Genomic DNA, 15,263 nt, shown 5'->3' with positions numbered 1-15,263 from the left:
ACAGGGAGAAGGAAATGGCAACCCACTCGAGTTTCTTGCCTGGAGAATCCCAGGGATGGAGAAGCCTGGTGGGCTTCAGTCTATGGTGTCGCACAGAGTCGGACATGACTGAAGCGACTTAGCAGCAGCATGGATCTTTCCATGTTTGATTGAGACAACTGAGGCTCAGAGAAGTATCTCTTACACAAGGTTACACAAAAAGAAAAGTGGTCAAGCTGGCAATTGAACCCAAGCTTACTGAGTATCATCGTGGTTTAGTTGTTAAGTCGTGTCCAACTCTTGCAACTGCATGAACTGTAGCCTGCCAGCCTCCTCTGTCCATGGGATTCTCCAGGCAAGAATACTAGGGTGGGCTGCCATTTTCTTCTCCAGGAGATCTTCCCAACCCAGATTTCAAACCTGGGTCTCCTACATTGCAGGCAAATTTTTTACCGACTGAGCTACGAGGGAAGATTCACTGAGTATCATATCTTAGCTCTTTTCCAAATTCAAAGCAACCCTCCCAATAAGTACTGATCAGTGAAGATTTTACTGGAGTGATTTGTAAAACTTTATATTGTATAATCATTTATTATAATCACTGTAAAATTTTAGTTTTCCTTGTCGCCATTTCTGGATCTATGGCACTTAAGAAAATGACACATTTATAAGCATTTTTTCTGCTTCAGTTTTTAGCTTGTTGTCAGAAAAATGTTTGAACTTACATGTGTTAATTTTCCTTATTTTCCTTTTGTTGGATTATGTTTATAACAGCAGCATAGGGAGGGCCAAGATTGTGAAAAATTCGCTTCAAAAAATTGCTTTTTGTAGAGGGTAAATTGAGTTAAAACTATAGAACTGTAATGAGCAAAACTATACAAATGTAATGTAATACCTATGTTAGCTTGGAATTTTTACTGGGAAATCATGGCAAAATGAAAAAATATATACTTTTATGTCATTCTTTGTGTTAACAGTTTATACAAAGCTGCAGTTATTCAGAGCACATGCAGCTTACAAGCTCTCAGACAGCTGGGGAAGATAACTCATTATATTAATATATGTCTGTCTGCTTTTATAGGGTATGTTGTTAATCTAAAGTAATTTATTTACTATTAGGTTCAAACTGAATATTGACCATAATATGACAGCATAGATATCCTGTAGTGGTAGCTGGAATATTCAAGGCATTATTGATTTTTGATATTCCTTGATCTTGGATTTTGGTGTCAGACATTAATTTGGGGAAATTCTCAGTCATTATGGCTTCAAATATATTCTACTCTATCTTCTATTTTAGATACACATATATTACATATTTTGTTGTCCACAGTTCTTGGATATTTTTTTCTGATTTTTTTTTCACTGTTTTCTTTAGTCCGGTTTTCTCTTTGCTTTTCCATTTTGAATGTTTCTCTTCACTTAAACAGATTATTTCCTCAGCCCCTGTGTAATCTACCAATGAACCCAAAAAGGGAATTCTTTTTTTTTCTGTTACAGTGTTAAATCTCAGCATTTCTCTTTGAGCCTTAGAATTTCCATTTCTCTGCCTATGTTGCCCTTTTCTTGCATGTCGTCTACTTTGTCCACTATAGCCCTTAGCATATTAGTCATAGTTTTAAAAAATTACTGGTCTGATAATTCTAGCATTCTCACTGATTCTCTGGTTCTGATGCTAACTCAATTTCTTCCAGCTATATTGGTTAGCCTTTTATTCTGCCTTACAGTTTTTTTCTTGATAGACAAGGTTTACTGGGTAAAAGAAACTGGCAAGTACGCCTTTAGTAGTGTAGTAGTAAGTGAGCACACAGTGAGAAGGTGTCAGTTACCAGCCAGGGGAAGAGTTCTCACCTGACCATACTGGCTTCTTGATCTTGGACTTACCAGCCTCCAGAGTGTGATAAATGCAGTTCTATTGTTTATAAACCACCTAGTCTGTGGTATTTTGTTATAGCAGCCTGAACGGATTAGGGTGCTCGAGTCTCACATTTCTGAGGGATCTAAAAAGAATTGTTAATTTTTCAATTTCTAGAGCTTTTTACTTGTTAGGAGGGAGTTAAGACTTATAAGATTCTTACTTTATACTGGACTGGAAAACAGACTAGTACTGCCCAGTTGGGGCTACCCTGATAGCTCAGTTGGTAAAGAATCTGCCTGCAATACAGGAGACCCCGGTTTGATTCCCAGGTCGGGAAGATCCACTGGAGAAGGGATAGGCTACCCACTCCAGTGTTCTGGCCTAGAGAATTCCATGGACTATATATTATATAGTCCATGGGTCGCAAAGAGTCAGATACCACTGAGTGACTTTCACTTTCACTGCCCAGTTGTAACTGGTTTTCTATATTGTAGCCACTGTGGTCCTCAGAATTATAAATCTGATCTTTTCATGTCTCTACTTGAAACTTCCTATCCACTTCAGTTTAAAATCCAAGCTCTGTAATTTGGATAATAAGCCTTTGTCATACACCCTGGGTTTATCTTTCTCTGCTGATCTTTTACATTTTTACATTAATGCTGCTGCTGCTGCTGCTGCTAAGTCGCTTCAGTCGTGTCCGACTCTGTGCGACCCCATAGACAGCAGCCCACCAGGCTCCCCCGTCCCTGGGATTCTCCAGGCAAGAACACTGGAGTGGGTTGCCATTTCCTTCTCCAGTGCATGAAAGGAAAAGTGAAAGTGAAGTCGCTCAGTCATGTCTGACTCTTGGCGACCCCATGGACTGCGGCCTACCAGGCTCCTCCGTCCATGCTGTGCTACTCTGAAGTGGTTTCCATTTTCAGTGTTCTCTCTCTTCCCTCTATTTTTTGACTGTCTAGTCCCCACTCATTTTTTTTTAAGTTGTAGGTTAGAAACCATTTCCTCTGGACAGCTCACCTTAACTCTCCCAAGACCTGATCCTGTGACCTTCCATAGCACCTTGTAGTGTAGTACCACAACTAATTATTAAAAAAGTAGATATAATTATAGGCCTCAGATGTAATCAATTGACATTCTTAAATATTTATATGCTTGTAGTCATCATGCAGAAGCCCTAGAGCTTTTGCTAGCAATGTTCCTATCTAACATTTGGATAAGTTTTATCATGGAGCATTTTTGGAAAGATAGGTAATCCATTTATTCAAAATGTTCTAAGTTTATTCTTAAGTAGAATCAGGTCAGCAAATTCATACACCTGCCAATTGTTTACTTGCAGGAATTAGTGCTAACTAAAACAAATCTCACTGGCTTCTCTGATTCTCCTTGCTTGCTCGCAAAGTTTTTTGGCATTGGGAAAGACCATTTAATAAATTGACAGTGTAATTTATATAATAACCTGGAAGACCTACCATTTAATTTAATTGATAGTAATGATTTATATAACAGCCTCATGTGTTTGATTAGTGTGAATTAGAGGCTGTTCTCCTGTGTGTCAAGTTTTGGAACTTGTAATGCATGCTGAGATCTAAATTCTTCTGTTTAGAGATCCTGATTACTTTATTACTAAATGTATTATGTGATGATTGTATGAACATTAAGGTGTACTTGTCATGCTAAGATAAGAGTATGGGGTGTGGTTTTCTACCCTCTTTCCCTCTTCCCTCCTCTCCCACTCTGAACTGCATCTGGTTGAATTTATACATTTAATACATTTACAGTGTTGTGTCACTCTGTAATTGCCCACCCAGATGTTTATTGTGTATTTCTCAATTCTGAACAGGTTTTAGTAAATTCCAGCTAGTGCTAATGAGAATTACTATTTTGAGACTTTGATTGTGTAATATCAGGATTTTGTTCACTATTAAAACCTGTTGGGTTTACTTCTTAAGAATAGATATTCAGTAATTTTTTTGTGATCAAAGGAAATGAGATTAAAGTATAGTTTCTCCAGGAGTAGCTTTGTAATTGACCTAGGACATGAACAAAAGCAACAAAATAAAATGCTTTTTTTTTGCCTGCCTCTCCAGATAGGTGTATTGTGGTGACTCCTTATTTGCTGATAAGTTTAAATATACTCTTAATATTTATGAAAATATCAAGATAGGTCAAAAATACCCCATTTGTTATATGTTTGTAAGGAATTTTCTGTCTCATGTAAGCTCTGAACTTCATTTGAGAATGAGTCTGTATCTTACTCATTTGTTTATTCCCAATTCTTGTCAGTTTAATTGCCAGGTAAAATGTAAATATCAGTTAAGTAATTATGTATCTGATGAACCTTTAAAAAATAATCTTACATCTTACTTAACAGATCTTTTATATTTGATGCTTTTTAGCATTTCGTTCTTAGGGAGAAAATAATCATGGTTGATGATGGAGGAAAAGAAATTATTTCAATCTAGTTAGTTCTTCAATATGATAATTCAACAAGTAATGAATTCTGAAGCATGCATTTTATAATTTGAAAAAGACATAATGTTTCTTGGTACAGAATATACAGTCTTTTTTAAAATAGTAGAGTGTTTGGGGACAGGTAAATAGGTTTTTAAAACTGTGTTTTTAAAAATCAGTTCTTCAGGTGCTGGGAATGTAGCTGATCGTGTCTTGGCTCAGCTCTTGACGGAAATGGATGGCATTGAACAGTTAAAGAATGTGACAATTTTGGCAGCTACCAATCGTCCAGATAGGATAGACAAGGTAAGGAAAGAAGGCAGTGTGGGCATTGTATAATCAAGAACTGGATCATTTGATTATATTGGGTTCTTTTTTTGTTTTTTTTCTGTCAAACTACTTTTTAATCAGTTTGTCATTTAGAGGATACTGAAAGATCTTAAACTAAAGGAAATGAAGAGAACAGAGAAAAAGTTTTGTTTATGTTTTTATTGCTTATGGTTTGGTATTAATGAAATTATTTTATTATCCCTTGAGTTTCTCCTCCCTCATTGTTGCATTAAACTCTCAATATAGTTCCCTATGGTATTGAAGTTCTGAAATTCGTTTTGTGTTTCATCTGATTTGAGAAGTTTTTTTTTAATATTTTCATTCATATTAGGATAAAATTCTAGATATTCACTAACTAGTTAGATTCAAGTTATTTTCAGCAGTTTTCTAGAAGTCCTGACCTAGCAATTGCTCTCAGAGTAAATAGAATCAAAATGATAATGAGTTTTATTTGTCTTAAGAAGTTACTTAGATTATACCATTAAATTAAGCTATATAGGTGCAAAATTAATACTATCTAGCTGATGTGAAGAGCTGACTCATTTGAAAAGACCCTGATGTGGGAAAGATTGAGGGCAGGAGGAGAAGGGGACAACATGACATCACCAACTCAATGGACGTAAGTTTGGGTGAACTCCAGGAGCTGGTGATGGACAGGGAGGCCTGGTGTGCTGCGGTTCATGGGGTCACAGTCGGAAATGACTGAGCGACTGAACTGATTGCTACCACTATTTTTCCCCCAAGTCATGTTTTAACAAATGAGTTCACTTAAGTTTTAAGAGCCTAATTTATACTTAATGTATAATTTTTTAACAAGGATCTAAATTGAGAGTAAAAATTTACTCCCAGGGCATCAACCAGTTTCTCAGCTTTTGTTAATGTTATTGCCTCATGTACATGACCTTATAAACTTTTTCCTCCTTGTGCACATATATACTGACTTTCAGTTTTAAATATGGGATTTTTAAAAAAATCATCTTTTTAAAATATGAAGGTAGGTTTTATATGGGAAGAAAGCCTTGCTTTCATTCAATTTGATATTTTGCTGTGTTATGAAGTCCCTTGGTTGAATGCAGATGAGAAAGCTTTGAACCTTAATAAATTAAATTGTTCTCTTCCTGATTAAGTGTTTTATAAGAAGCTGGTTGAGTTATGAACATCTGTAGGATCTGTGTTTGTACCCAGGCATCTCTCATGTCTGTTATGGCAGAACCAATACAATATTGTAAAGTTTAAAAAAAAAAAAAAAGATAGGACTATATCTTAACAAGAATTATAGAAAGTACTAAAAGAAACCTTAAAGATGACCTAATCCCACCTTTTGGTTTTAATGAATCTAGAAGAATCATCTTTTTCCTGGTAAATACATATTGTATTTTATGATCTTTGTCTCCTAGTTACTATGGCTAATGAGCTTGAAATTATCTTAGATTTCTTTCCCAGTAGTGTCTAATCTAATGGCCCTCTTTGGTATTTTAGTGTTGTATGTCATTGATGTTAGACACATTTCTTTTTTTTTTTTTAATTTTATTTTTAAACTTTACATAATTGTATTAGTTTTGCCAAATATCAAAATGAATCCACCACAGGTATACATGTGTTCCCCATCCTGAACCCTCCTCCCTCCTCCCTCCCCATACCATCCATTTCTTGAAGTAGCATTTGGGGCTTACTGTAAACTTCTTGGGTTCTTCTAAATCAAGCTATATGATTGAGCTTGATTAGTGCATGTATTAAGTTTGTCTTACTGTGTAACAAGTTACCTCAAATTTAACAGCTTCACACAATATTTATTACTGTTTCTCTAGGTAAGTCAAAATCTGGGCATGGCATGATGGGATTGTCTGCTCAGGAACTCAGCAAGTTGTTGGCCAACTATGTTCTTGTCCTTAGTTGATATTCCTCAGCTAATTGTGGCTGAATTCAATTCTTGTGATTGTAGACCTAAGAACTAAATTTCCTTTCTAGCTGTCACCTGGGAACCACTCTCAGCCCCTTGAAACTTGCATGGCCCCTTCCATTGTCCCAAGATAGCAATGGAAAATCTCCATCATATTTTATCCATCTTATGCTTTAAATTTCTGTTGCCAGAAAAAGCCTAGTTAGTGTCTTTTTAAGTTGTACATGATCAAGTTAGGTCCATCAAGGAAAATCTCTTCACCTTCTAGTCAGCTGGTTCAGGACCGTTTTACATTTGCAAAGCCCTTCACAATAGCATCTTGACTGAGCTAGAATTCTTCCTGCCACAGTACTCTTCAGCTTCTTCTCTAGCCCCTATGTGAGTTCTCTTCTGGGCACTAAGAATAACTTCTAACTTTCACAGAGACCAACTTATCTTTGCCATTCATTTGATTGGGTACAAACCTGCTCCTTTGAAATATTCTTTTCTGTGGAGTCTGTCTTCTTCAGATGGAGTATTTCTGTGCCTTGCCTTGTCCAGATATATCTTTCTTCAATTATACATATAATCTCTCTTAAAGTAGAAATGGATAAATGAATTTAAACTCCTTTATTTAAAGGATACATTTTTTCATGTTCTTTATAAGTGTAACAGTAAGCCTGTTGTTTAATACAGTGAAATTGTTGACATCATCTCTTTTGCTAACTTTTTGCTCTATAAGACCTACATTGAACCTCAACCTCTTGTGTTTTGCATTAAGGTGAAATTTATCCTAGTTTTTACCTCCACCTGGTAGAAAAGACCTAAAGAAGTTTTTAAGATAAACCTAGAGATTATAAGTTATCTTGTGTCACTCTAAGGTTTTGGACCTTTATTCTCCTTCATCTTAGAATACGTTAAATACCAATACCCAGAGGTAATGGTAGATGACTTCCATTCTTTTAGGGATACTTTTGTCTGTGGATATCTTTGCTCTCTTGGAGAAAATGCTTAACCACTTTGGGCAGAACTTGTCTCCAAAGGTGGGAGATTGAAGGGAGGGAAGTGGTTCTTTTATACATTTCTTTTTGCATTGTTTTTAATGTGTTTATTGCTTGCTAATAATATTTGCCTTTGGACACAGATGCTCACAGATGCCACTTATTGCAACTCATAAGTGGCAATCTTCAGTATCACAGACTTAGAGAAATTAAAGTTTGGGAAATAACTTGCCAAAATTCTTGTCATGTTTTTGATCTTTTATAAAACATTAACTTAACATCTTGGTTCTAAAATCACCTAATTATTGAAAATGTGTGTTTTAAGTACCAGTATTATTACACACTGGTGATGCCTTTTGACTAACCTTTGCTTCTAGATGCATCAGAGAAGTGCAAACATATACAAACACATATATGTATATATGTGTACTTATACATATGCTTGTTTGTATGTATGCATGCATCATATACACACACATATGTATATACTTTGATTAATTTTTTAAATTTAGAAATACAACTTTTTTACCAAACTAATCTTAAATGAACACATTTAAATTAAGATATTAAGAGTGTTTGTAATTCTATGCTGAAACTTAATTTTCTAGGTCATAGGGATCTAAAGGCCTTTACTACTCAAATTTTTCAAAATCTGTAGTATCTAATTTGTAATAGATGAAATTATATAATTATGACTGGCAGCAAGGCAAAATTGGTAAATGGAAAAAATATTTTGTGATAAAACAATGGCTTCAAGATCATCAAATGATACATGCTGTGCTTTCAAGTACAACTCTGAATTTAGTACATTGAACCATGGTTTAAATGTTCTGCATATGTTCTGTAGTTGTGCAAAAGACAATACTTTAAATAATCAATGATTTTTATAAAAATGTTTTAAACATTTTCTATTTCAGCTGGAACTCCATATTCATATTTAGTATGAATTTTTTATTAACTGTACTTCTCTTATTACTCAGATGATATAAGCTATCTCAAAGGTGTATTTTCTAGATTTTTTATGGACTATTATATTATTTGTGTATTGTTTAATAGTACTATTGGGGAAAAAAAGGTTTTAGCACATGTACGATTAGAACATGGTGTTCAAAATGTGCCCTGAATGTGTTGTTAGAAACAAAACAGTCTTAAGAGATGATTTAACAAAGAACAACTTCCTGTTATGAAATGAATAGACGTAGTTTTCACCACCTGTCTTGTCTGGGAAAAACAGTAGTAGGAAGAGAATAGGCGACAGGAGAATTTAAAGTAAATTTCCTGTGCTGATGTTGAAAGGTAGAGGTTTTTTTTTTTTTTTTTTGACGTAAATCTGGAAAGAAAAAGGATTGTTCTAATATGAAAGATATGATGCAGTTAATCTAACTTGGGTACATTTAATTAAGGTGTTTGGCCATGTAAATTAGCTTGCATACTTTACAATCCTGTTGCCTGTTGACTAACAACCTCTGTATCATGATGACCTTAAGTTAGTATATTGGAATGGAAAGAATTCTTGGACTGTCAGAGAAGTGAAATTGATATCATTCTATGTCCCATATATTGTGCATGTTTAGTATCTTTCTTGGACAATATTTCAGTTTCATATAGCCTGGGGAAACTAAAGCTGGAGTATCCTGAGGATTCAGCAAGGGAAGTGAGACACATACCTCAAGAATCACATTAACCTGCTTCCTGCTATGTCATGTTTACATGTTAAGCACATTAGCTGCAGTGTAGCTCTCTAGGCTGAGTGAAGTGATTGCTTGGAGTCTCCAGTGGTATACTGAAGCCACCATAGACCTTTTACCCACTTACCCTCCTCTTTCAGCTTTTAGATGAGTGAAGAGAAGTTGCGTCCTTTAGAGGCCATTTTACATTAAGAATGACAGAATGTGAAGGACAGATGAAGATAAATGAGATTGTGATGTCAGGCCATTGCATTGTCTTTAGATTGATGATGGCCTGGATTTACACAACATCAGGAAACAGAGCAACAAACAATTATTTTTGATGCCCAAATAATGGTTTAAAGCTCAAACTCTGGGAGTTTATATTGTTCTTTGTTAGACTGTAGCTTACATAGCACCTTTAGAAGAGTATAGTGTTCAATCCATGGTATTTCAAGTATTTGTGTTGGATATTAAGGAAGAAATGATCATGTTTTCTTACCCTAGTGTTAAATAAGGTTCAGAATGGTTTGATTTTATGAATATTTTAAAATGTAGTCCCTTTGGCTACTTTTAGTACTGATGCTTAGTGTGGCTACTTTTAGTACTGATGCTTGGTATATAACAGGCTCTCAATAATGATTACTACTATAATTATTATATCTAGCCTGAAACCTAGTTTTCTTATAATAGTAAATTTGTAGAATTTTAAAAATTATGCTCTAAGCCATCTATGGAAGAGATTGCTCAATTGAGGACATTTTTGTAAGTTATGTAGAGGTCATGAGTGATTCAGTATTCAAAATTATTTTCTAACTTAGTATTTTAACTCATGGAAGTTATAAACTGGAATTAATTTTCCTCCCAGTTTTTCTGAAAGGCAGGTTGATTGGTTAAATATAGCATAATATTTTTATTTCTTAAATACTATAAATTAAAAGTTGACTTTATTGATATCTTTGTAACATGGAAAAATTAGCATGTTTAGAAATGTTAGCAGATGAGAAGCTAAATAGATGAGAAGCTAAATACATGTAGCTTCCAATTTTCAAATGAATTGTATTCCAGAAATACCTTCAGACAGGTTAAAAATACGTTTGTGAACAGTTTTCCTCTCCACCCTTCCTAGTTATAAATTAAAAGTCCTATTCATCTGTTACTGCTATTCTCAGATAAGTCAGAACTAAAAAACAAGCTGCTTGATCTAAGAAACATTAAAAGTTTAAATGAATCGTAATTCTTTTTTTTCCTGTAAGTATTTACAGGATGCTTTTTGATCTTTGGGCTTCCCTAGCAGCTCAGACGGTAAAGCGTCTATCTGCAATGCAGGTGACCTGGGTTCAATCCCTGGGTTGGGAAGATCCCCTGGAGAAGGAAATGGCAGCCCACTCCAGTATTCTTGCCTGGAAAATCCCGTGGACTGCAGAGCATTGTAGGCTACCATCCATGGGGTCGCAAGGAGTCGGACACGACTGAGTGACTTCCCTTTTCACTTTTTGATCTTTCAGTTCAGTTCAGTTCAGTCGCTCAGTCATGTCTGACTCTTTGCGACCCCATGAATCGCAGCACACCAGGCCTCCCTGTCCATCAGCAACTCCCAGAGTTCACTCAAACTCACATCCATCGAGTCAGTGATGCCATCCAGCCATCTCATCCTCTGTCATCCCCTTCTCCTCCTGCCCCCAATCCCTCCCAACATCACAGTCTTTTCCAATAAGTCAACTCTTTGCATGAGGTGGCCAAAGTACTGGAGTTTCAGCTTCAGCATCAGTCCTTCCAAAGAAATCCCAGGGCTGATCTCCTTCAGAATGGACTGGTTGGATCTCCATGCAGTCCAAGGGACTCTCAAGAGTCTTCTCCAACACCACAGTTCAAAAGCATCAATTCTTCAGCGCTCAGCCTTCTTCACAGTCCAACTCTTACATGATATTTATCAAAATGATATGGAGAGTCTTAGAGTGTTAGAAGGTGAGCCACAGTGTGGTCAGATGTAGGAGGCTTCTTGCAGGGTCATTGGTCAGATGTGGGAGGCTTCTTGCAAGGCTATTTTCCAATTTCAGCTTTACCATCATTTTGTAAGACAGAAGTAGTTTTGTTATTGTTGCCGTTTGTGTGTGGGTTTTTTTGTTTGTTTTTTTAAAGCGTTAAGTGTTTTCAGTATATTTATTATGGCAGCAGTTAACAAGGGTTTCAGCTTCAGGACCAGGGGTATGGAATTTTGTCAGAGGTTGTATGCATATGTGAGTCATGGCTCATTTAGAGATTAAGGTAAAGACTGTCCTTCCCAGGGGAAGTCAGCAAACTATGGCCTGTGTGCCAGATCTGTTATCACTTGTTATTGTGCATCTCATGATCTAAGAATGGTTTTTACTTATTTAAATGGTTGACAAAAAAGGTAATTTTTGTGATGTGAAAATGATACTAAATTCAAATTTCAGGCCTCATAATAAAGCTTTACTGGTACAAGGTTACACTATTTTTTTTTCAGATTTTAAAGCTTTTTATATTATATTGGAATATAACCAATTAACAGTGTGATAGTTTCAGCTACACAGCAGAGGACTTAGCTATACATGGATACACATACATGTATCCATTCTCCCCCAAACTCCCTTCCCATCCAGGCTGCCACATAGCATTGAGCAGTGTTCTCATGCTATACAGTAGGACCTTGTTGGTTACCCATTTTAAATATAGCAGCTAAGTTAGACTAATTTTTGATGTATTGTCTGTGATTTCATTTGCACTATTTAGTAGTTATGGTAGAGACCCTATGACTTATAAAGCTTAAATTATCACTTGGAACTTTGCAGAAAAAGTTCACCGACCATTGGTGTATCCTTGTAAGCTTTTATCAGTTTACTAAAGTCTCTAATGTCTGTTGTTCACACAAGAACCACAACGTTTTTTTTCTAAAGGTTGTTTAAATATATTATTTCATTAATATATATGACCCATAAATATGGGTCAATATCATGCTGAAGTTAAAATAAACCAATAATAGTAGGGAGACTATATTAACTTTTTGTTCTTTAAATTACCTTCAATATCTTCTTGAGCATTTTTTAAATATTTCATCTTTAAAATACGTTTTCTTGGGCTAAATAATTATTTTTCCAACTGAATGACTTACCAAAATCCATAAATATAGAAGCAAAATTTTTATTATATGAAAAAATAGTATTCATGACATCTCAGTCTTAAAGTTGTATTGTTTTTTTTTTGCTTTCTATAATTGTGAGTTGAAAGACCTTTGTAGTGTTTTCATTGTTGAGATTTTCAGACTAGATGTTTAAATTTTGAGGAGTTAAGACTCTGTAATCACAGATAGCTGCTTTGTACCTGATTTTGTTTTTTCATTTGTTTATGTGTGCCCCAGTGTGCCTGAGGGCTTCCCTGATAGCTCAGTGGGTAAAGAATACACCTGCAATGCAGGAGACCCCAGGTCAATTCCTGGGTCAGGAGATCTACTGGAGAAGGGATAGGCTACCCACTCCAGTATTCTTGGACTTCCCTGGTAGCTCAGCTGGTAAAGAATCCACCTGCAACGTGGGAGACCTGGGTTCGATCCCTGTCTTGGGAAGATGCCCTGGCGAAATGAAAGGCTACCCACTCCAGTATCCTGACCTGGAGATTCCATGAACTGTATAGTTCATGGAGACACGACTGAGTGACCTTTAATTTCACTTTTTAGTAAATAACATTAGATTATTTCACCATACAAATAGGAGTATGTTTAATCTTCTGTTAGAGTAATAATAAAGTACATATTGTCCTTGATACACACATTCTAAAAAAATTATTTTTTTTAAGATTAGAGAGCAACTTGGACAATTTAATAGTCTAGTTATGCTTCTGATACATTGACCCTGTTATAAAATTTCTACCCCTCATTTCTCCATTCTTTGTTTATTACTCACCTATACTGATGAGGAGTATGTTACTCGTGAAATAGACCACTTCATCTTTGACTCAGACTACTAGGAAACTCTTTTTCTACTGAAGAAACAGCTGTTTTTCTGCCTAAAGCATCTACATACCAGCCTGATTCTACTCCAAAATGCTATAAAGAACAGTTTTTATTACCTCTTCTATGTAGTTCTTTATTTTTGAAAACTGTATTCTGGGTCTTATTTTTACATTCCACTTCACAAACCAGTCTTTATGTCCTCCAGGCTTGGCATTTTGTTTTATTTCATATGATACCTTTATTGCATCTTCAGAAATCTTACCCTTTTGTTATAGATACCACAATTTCAGAGAGAGAAAATAAAAAGCATTCAAATTGGAAAGCAAGATGTTAAAACTGTCACCGTTTTACAGATGACATGATATTGTATGTAGAAAACCCCAAAGACTCCATCAACTAAAGTATTAGAATTAATGAATTTAGTAAATTATCAGGATGCAATATTAATATACAAGTATCTGTTGCATTTCTATATATTAACAAAAAACTATCAGAGAAACTAAGAAGGCTCTTCATTTACAATTGCATCAAAAGTAAAATACTTAGAAATTAATTTAAACATAGAAGTGAAGACCTGTACTCCAAAAGTTATAAGATGTTAATGAAGGAAATTAAATATGACCCAAATGGAAAGATATACTGTGCTTATGGATTAAAAGAATTAATATTTTTAAATGTCCCTACTATCCACATCAGTCTCAGAGTCAATCCCTATCAAAATTCCAGGGGAATTTTTCACAGAGCTAGAACAAATAATCCTGAAAATTTGTATGAACTCATAAAGGATAGCCAAAGCAGCCTCGTGAGAGAAGAACCAAGTAGCAATCATCATGCTCCCTGATTTCTAACTATACTACAAAGTGTAGTAAGCAAAACAGTATGATACTGGCACAGAAATAGACATATAGATCAACAGAGCAAAATAGAGAACCTAGATATAAATCTGTGCTTGTATAGTCACTTAATTATGTCAGTGGTGTCAAGAATGTACAGTGGGGAAAAGACAGTCTCTTCAATAAATGATGTTGGGAAAGTTGGACAGCAGCATGTGAAAGAATCAAACTGGATCACTTTCTTATACTATGTGCAAATAAACTCAAAATAGATTAAAATATAAGACCTAAAATTACAAAAATCCTAGAAGAAAGCATAGTAAGTTCTTTAAGATTGGTCATAGCAATATTTTTTGAATCTGCCTTCTGAGGCAAAGGCAACAAAAGCAAAATAAACAAATGGGACTACATCAAAATAAAAGCTTTTGCACAGTGAAAAAAAAAACTATCAATAAAATGAAAAGGCTTCCACCTGCTGAATGGGAGAAGATATTAGCAATGATATATCCAATAAGGGAGTAATATTCAAAATGTTCAAAGAACTGATACAAGTCAACATCAGTAAACAACTCGGTTAAAAACTAGGCAAAGAATATACATTTTTCCAAAGTGGACACAGATGACCAACAGATACATGAAATGATGCTCAACATCATAGTCATCAGGGAATTGCAAATTAAAGCCACAATGATATATTGCCTTATACCTGTCAGAATGCTATTATAAAGAAGATAACAAATATTCAGTTCAGATCAGTCACTCAGTCATGTCCGACTCGTTGCGACCCCATGAATCGCAGCATGCCAGGCCTCCCTGTCCATCACCAACTCCCGGAGTTCACTCAAACTCACGTCCATCGAGTCAGTGATGCCATCCAGCCATCTCATCCTCTGTCGTCCCCTTCTCCTCTTGCCCCCAATCCCTCCCAGCATCAGAGTCTTTTCCAATGAGTCAACTCTTCGCATGAGGTGGCCAAAGTACTGGAGTTTCAGCTTTTAACATCATTCCTTCCAAAGAACACCCAGGGCTGATCTCCTTCAGAATGGACTGGTTGGATCTCCTTGCAGTCCAAGGGACTCTCAAGAGTCTTCAACACCACAGTTCAAAAGCATCAATTCTTCACCGCTCAGCTTTCTTCACAGTCCAACTCTCACATCCATACATGACCATAGGAAAAACCATAGCCTTGACTACATGGACCTTTGTTGGCAAAGTAATATCTCTGCTTTTGAATATGCTATCTAGGTTGGTCATAACTTTGCTTCAAAGGAGTAAGCGTCTTTTAATTTCATGGC

General features: G+C 35.7%; 1 protein-coding gene across 5 annotated transcripts in view; it reads left to right on the top strand.

Annotated features, from left to right (window-relative positions):
- Positions 1-15,263, top strand: part of SPATA5 (spermatogenesis associated 5) — a 326,635-nt gene that overhangs the window by 99,048 nt on the left and 212,324 nt on the right. For all 5 annotated transcript variants that reach the window (XM_010860264.1, XM_010860266.1, XM_010860267.1 and 2 more), the window contains exon 14: positions 4,468-4,594. In XM_010860264.1, coding sequence (XP_010858566.1) covers positions 4,468-4,594 — 127 coding nt within the window. The remainder of the gene's footprint in view (positions 1-4,467; positions 4,595-15,263) is intronic.

The sequence above is a fragment of the Bison bison genome, unplaced genomic scaffold (genome assembly GCF_000754665.1).
Source record: "Bison bison bison isolate TAMUID 2011002044 unplaced genomic scaffold, Bison_UMD1.0 scf7180017864465, whole genome shotgun sequence".
Classification (NCBI taxonomy): domain Eukaryota; kingdom Metazoa; phylum Chordata; class Mammalia; order Artiodactyla; family Bovidae; genus Bison; species Bison bison.
The sequence above is the reverse complement of the archived record's forward strand: the minus strand, read 5'-3'. Positions and strand labels throughout refer to the sequence as shown.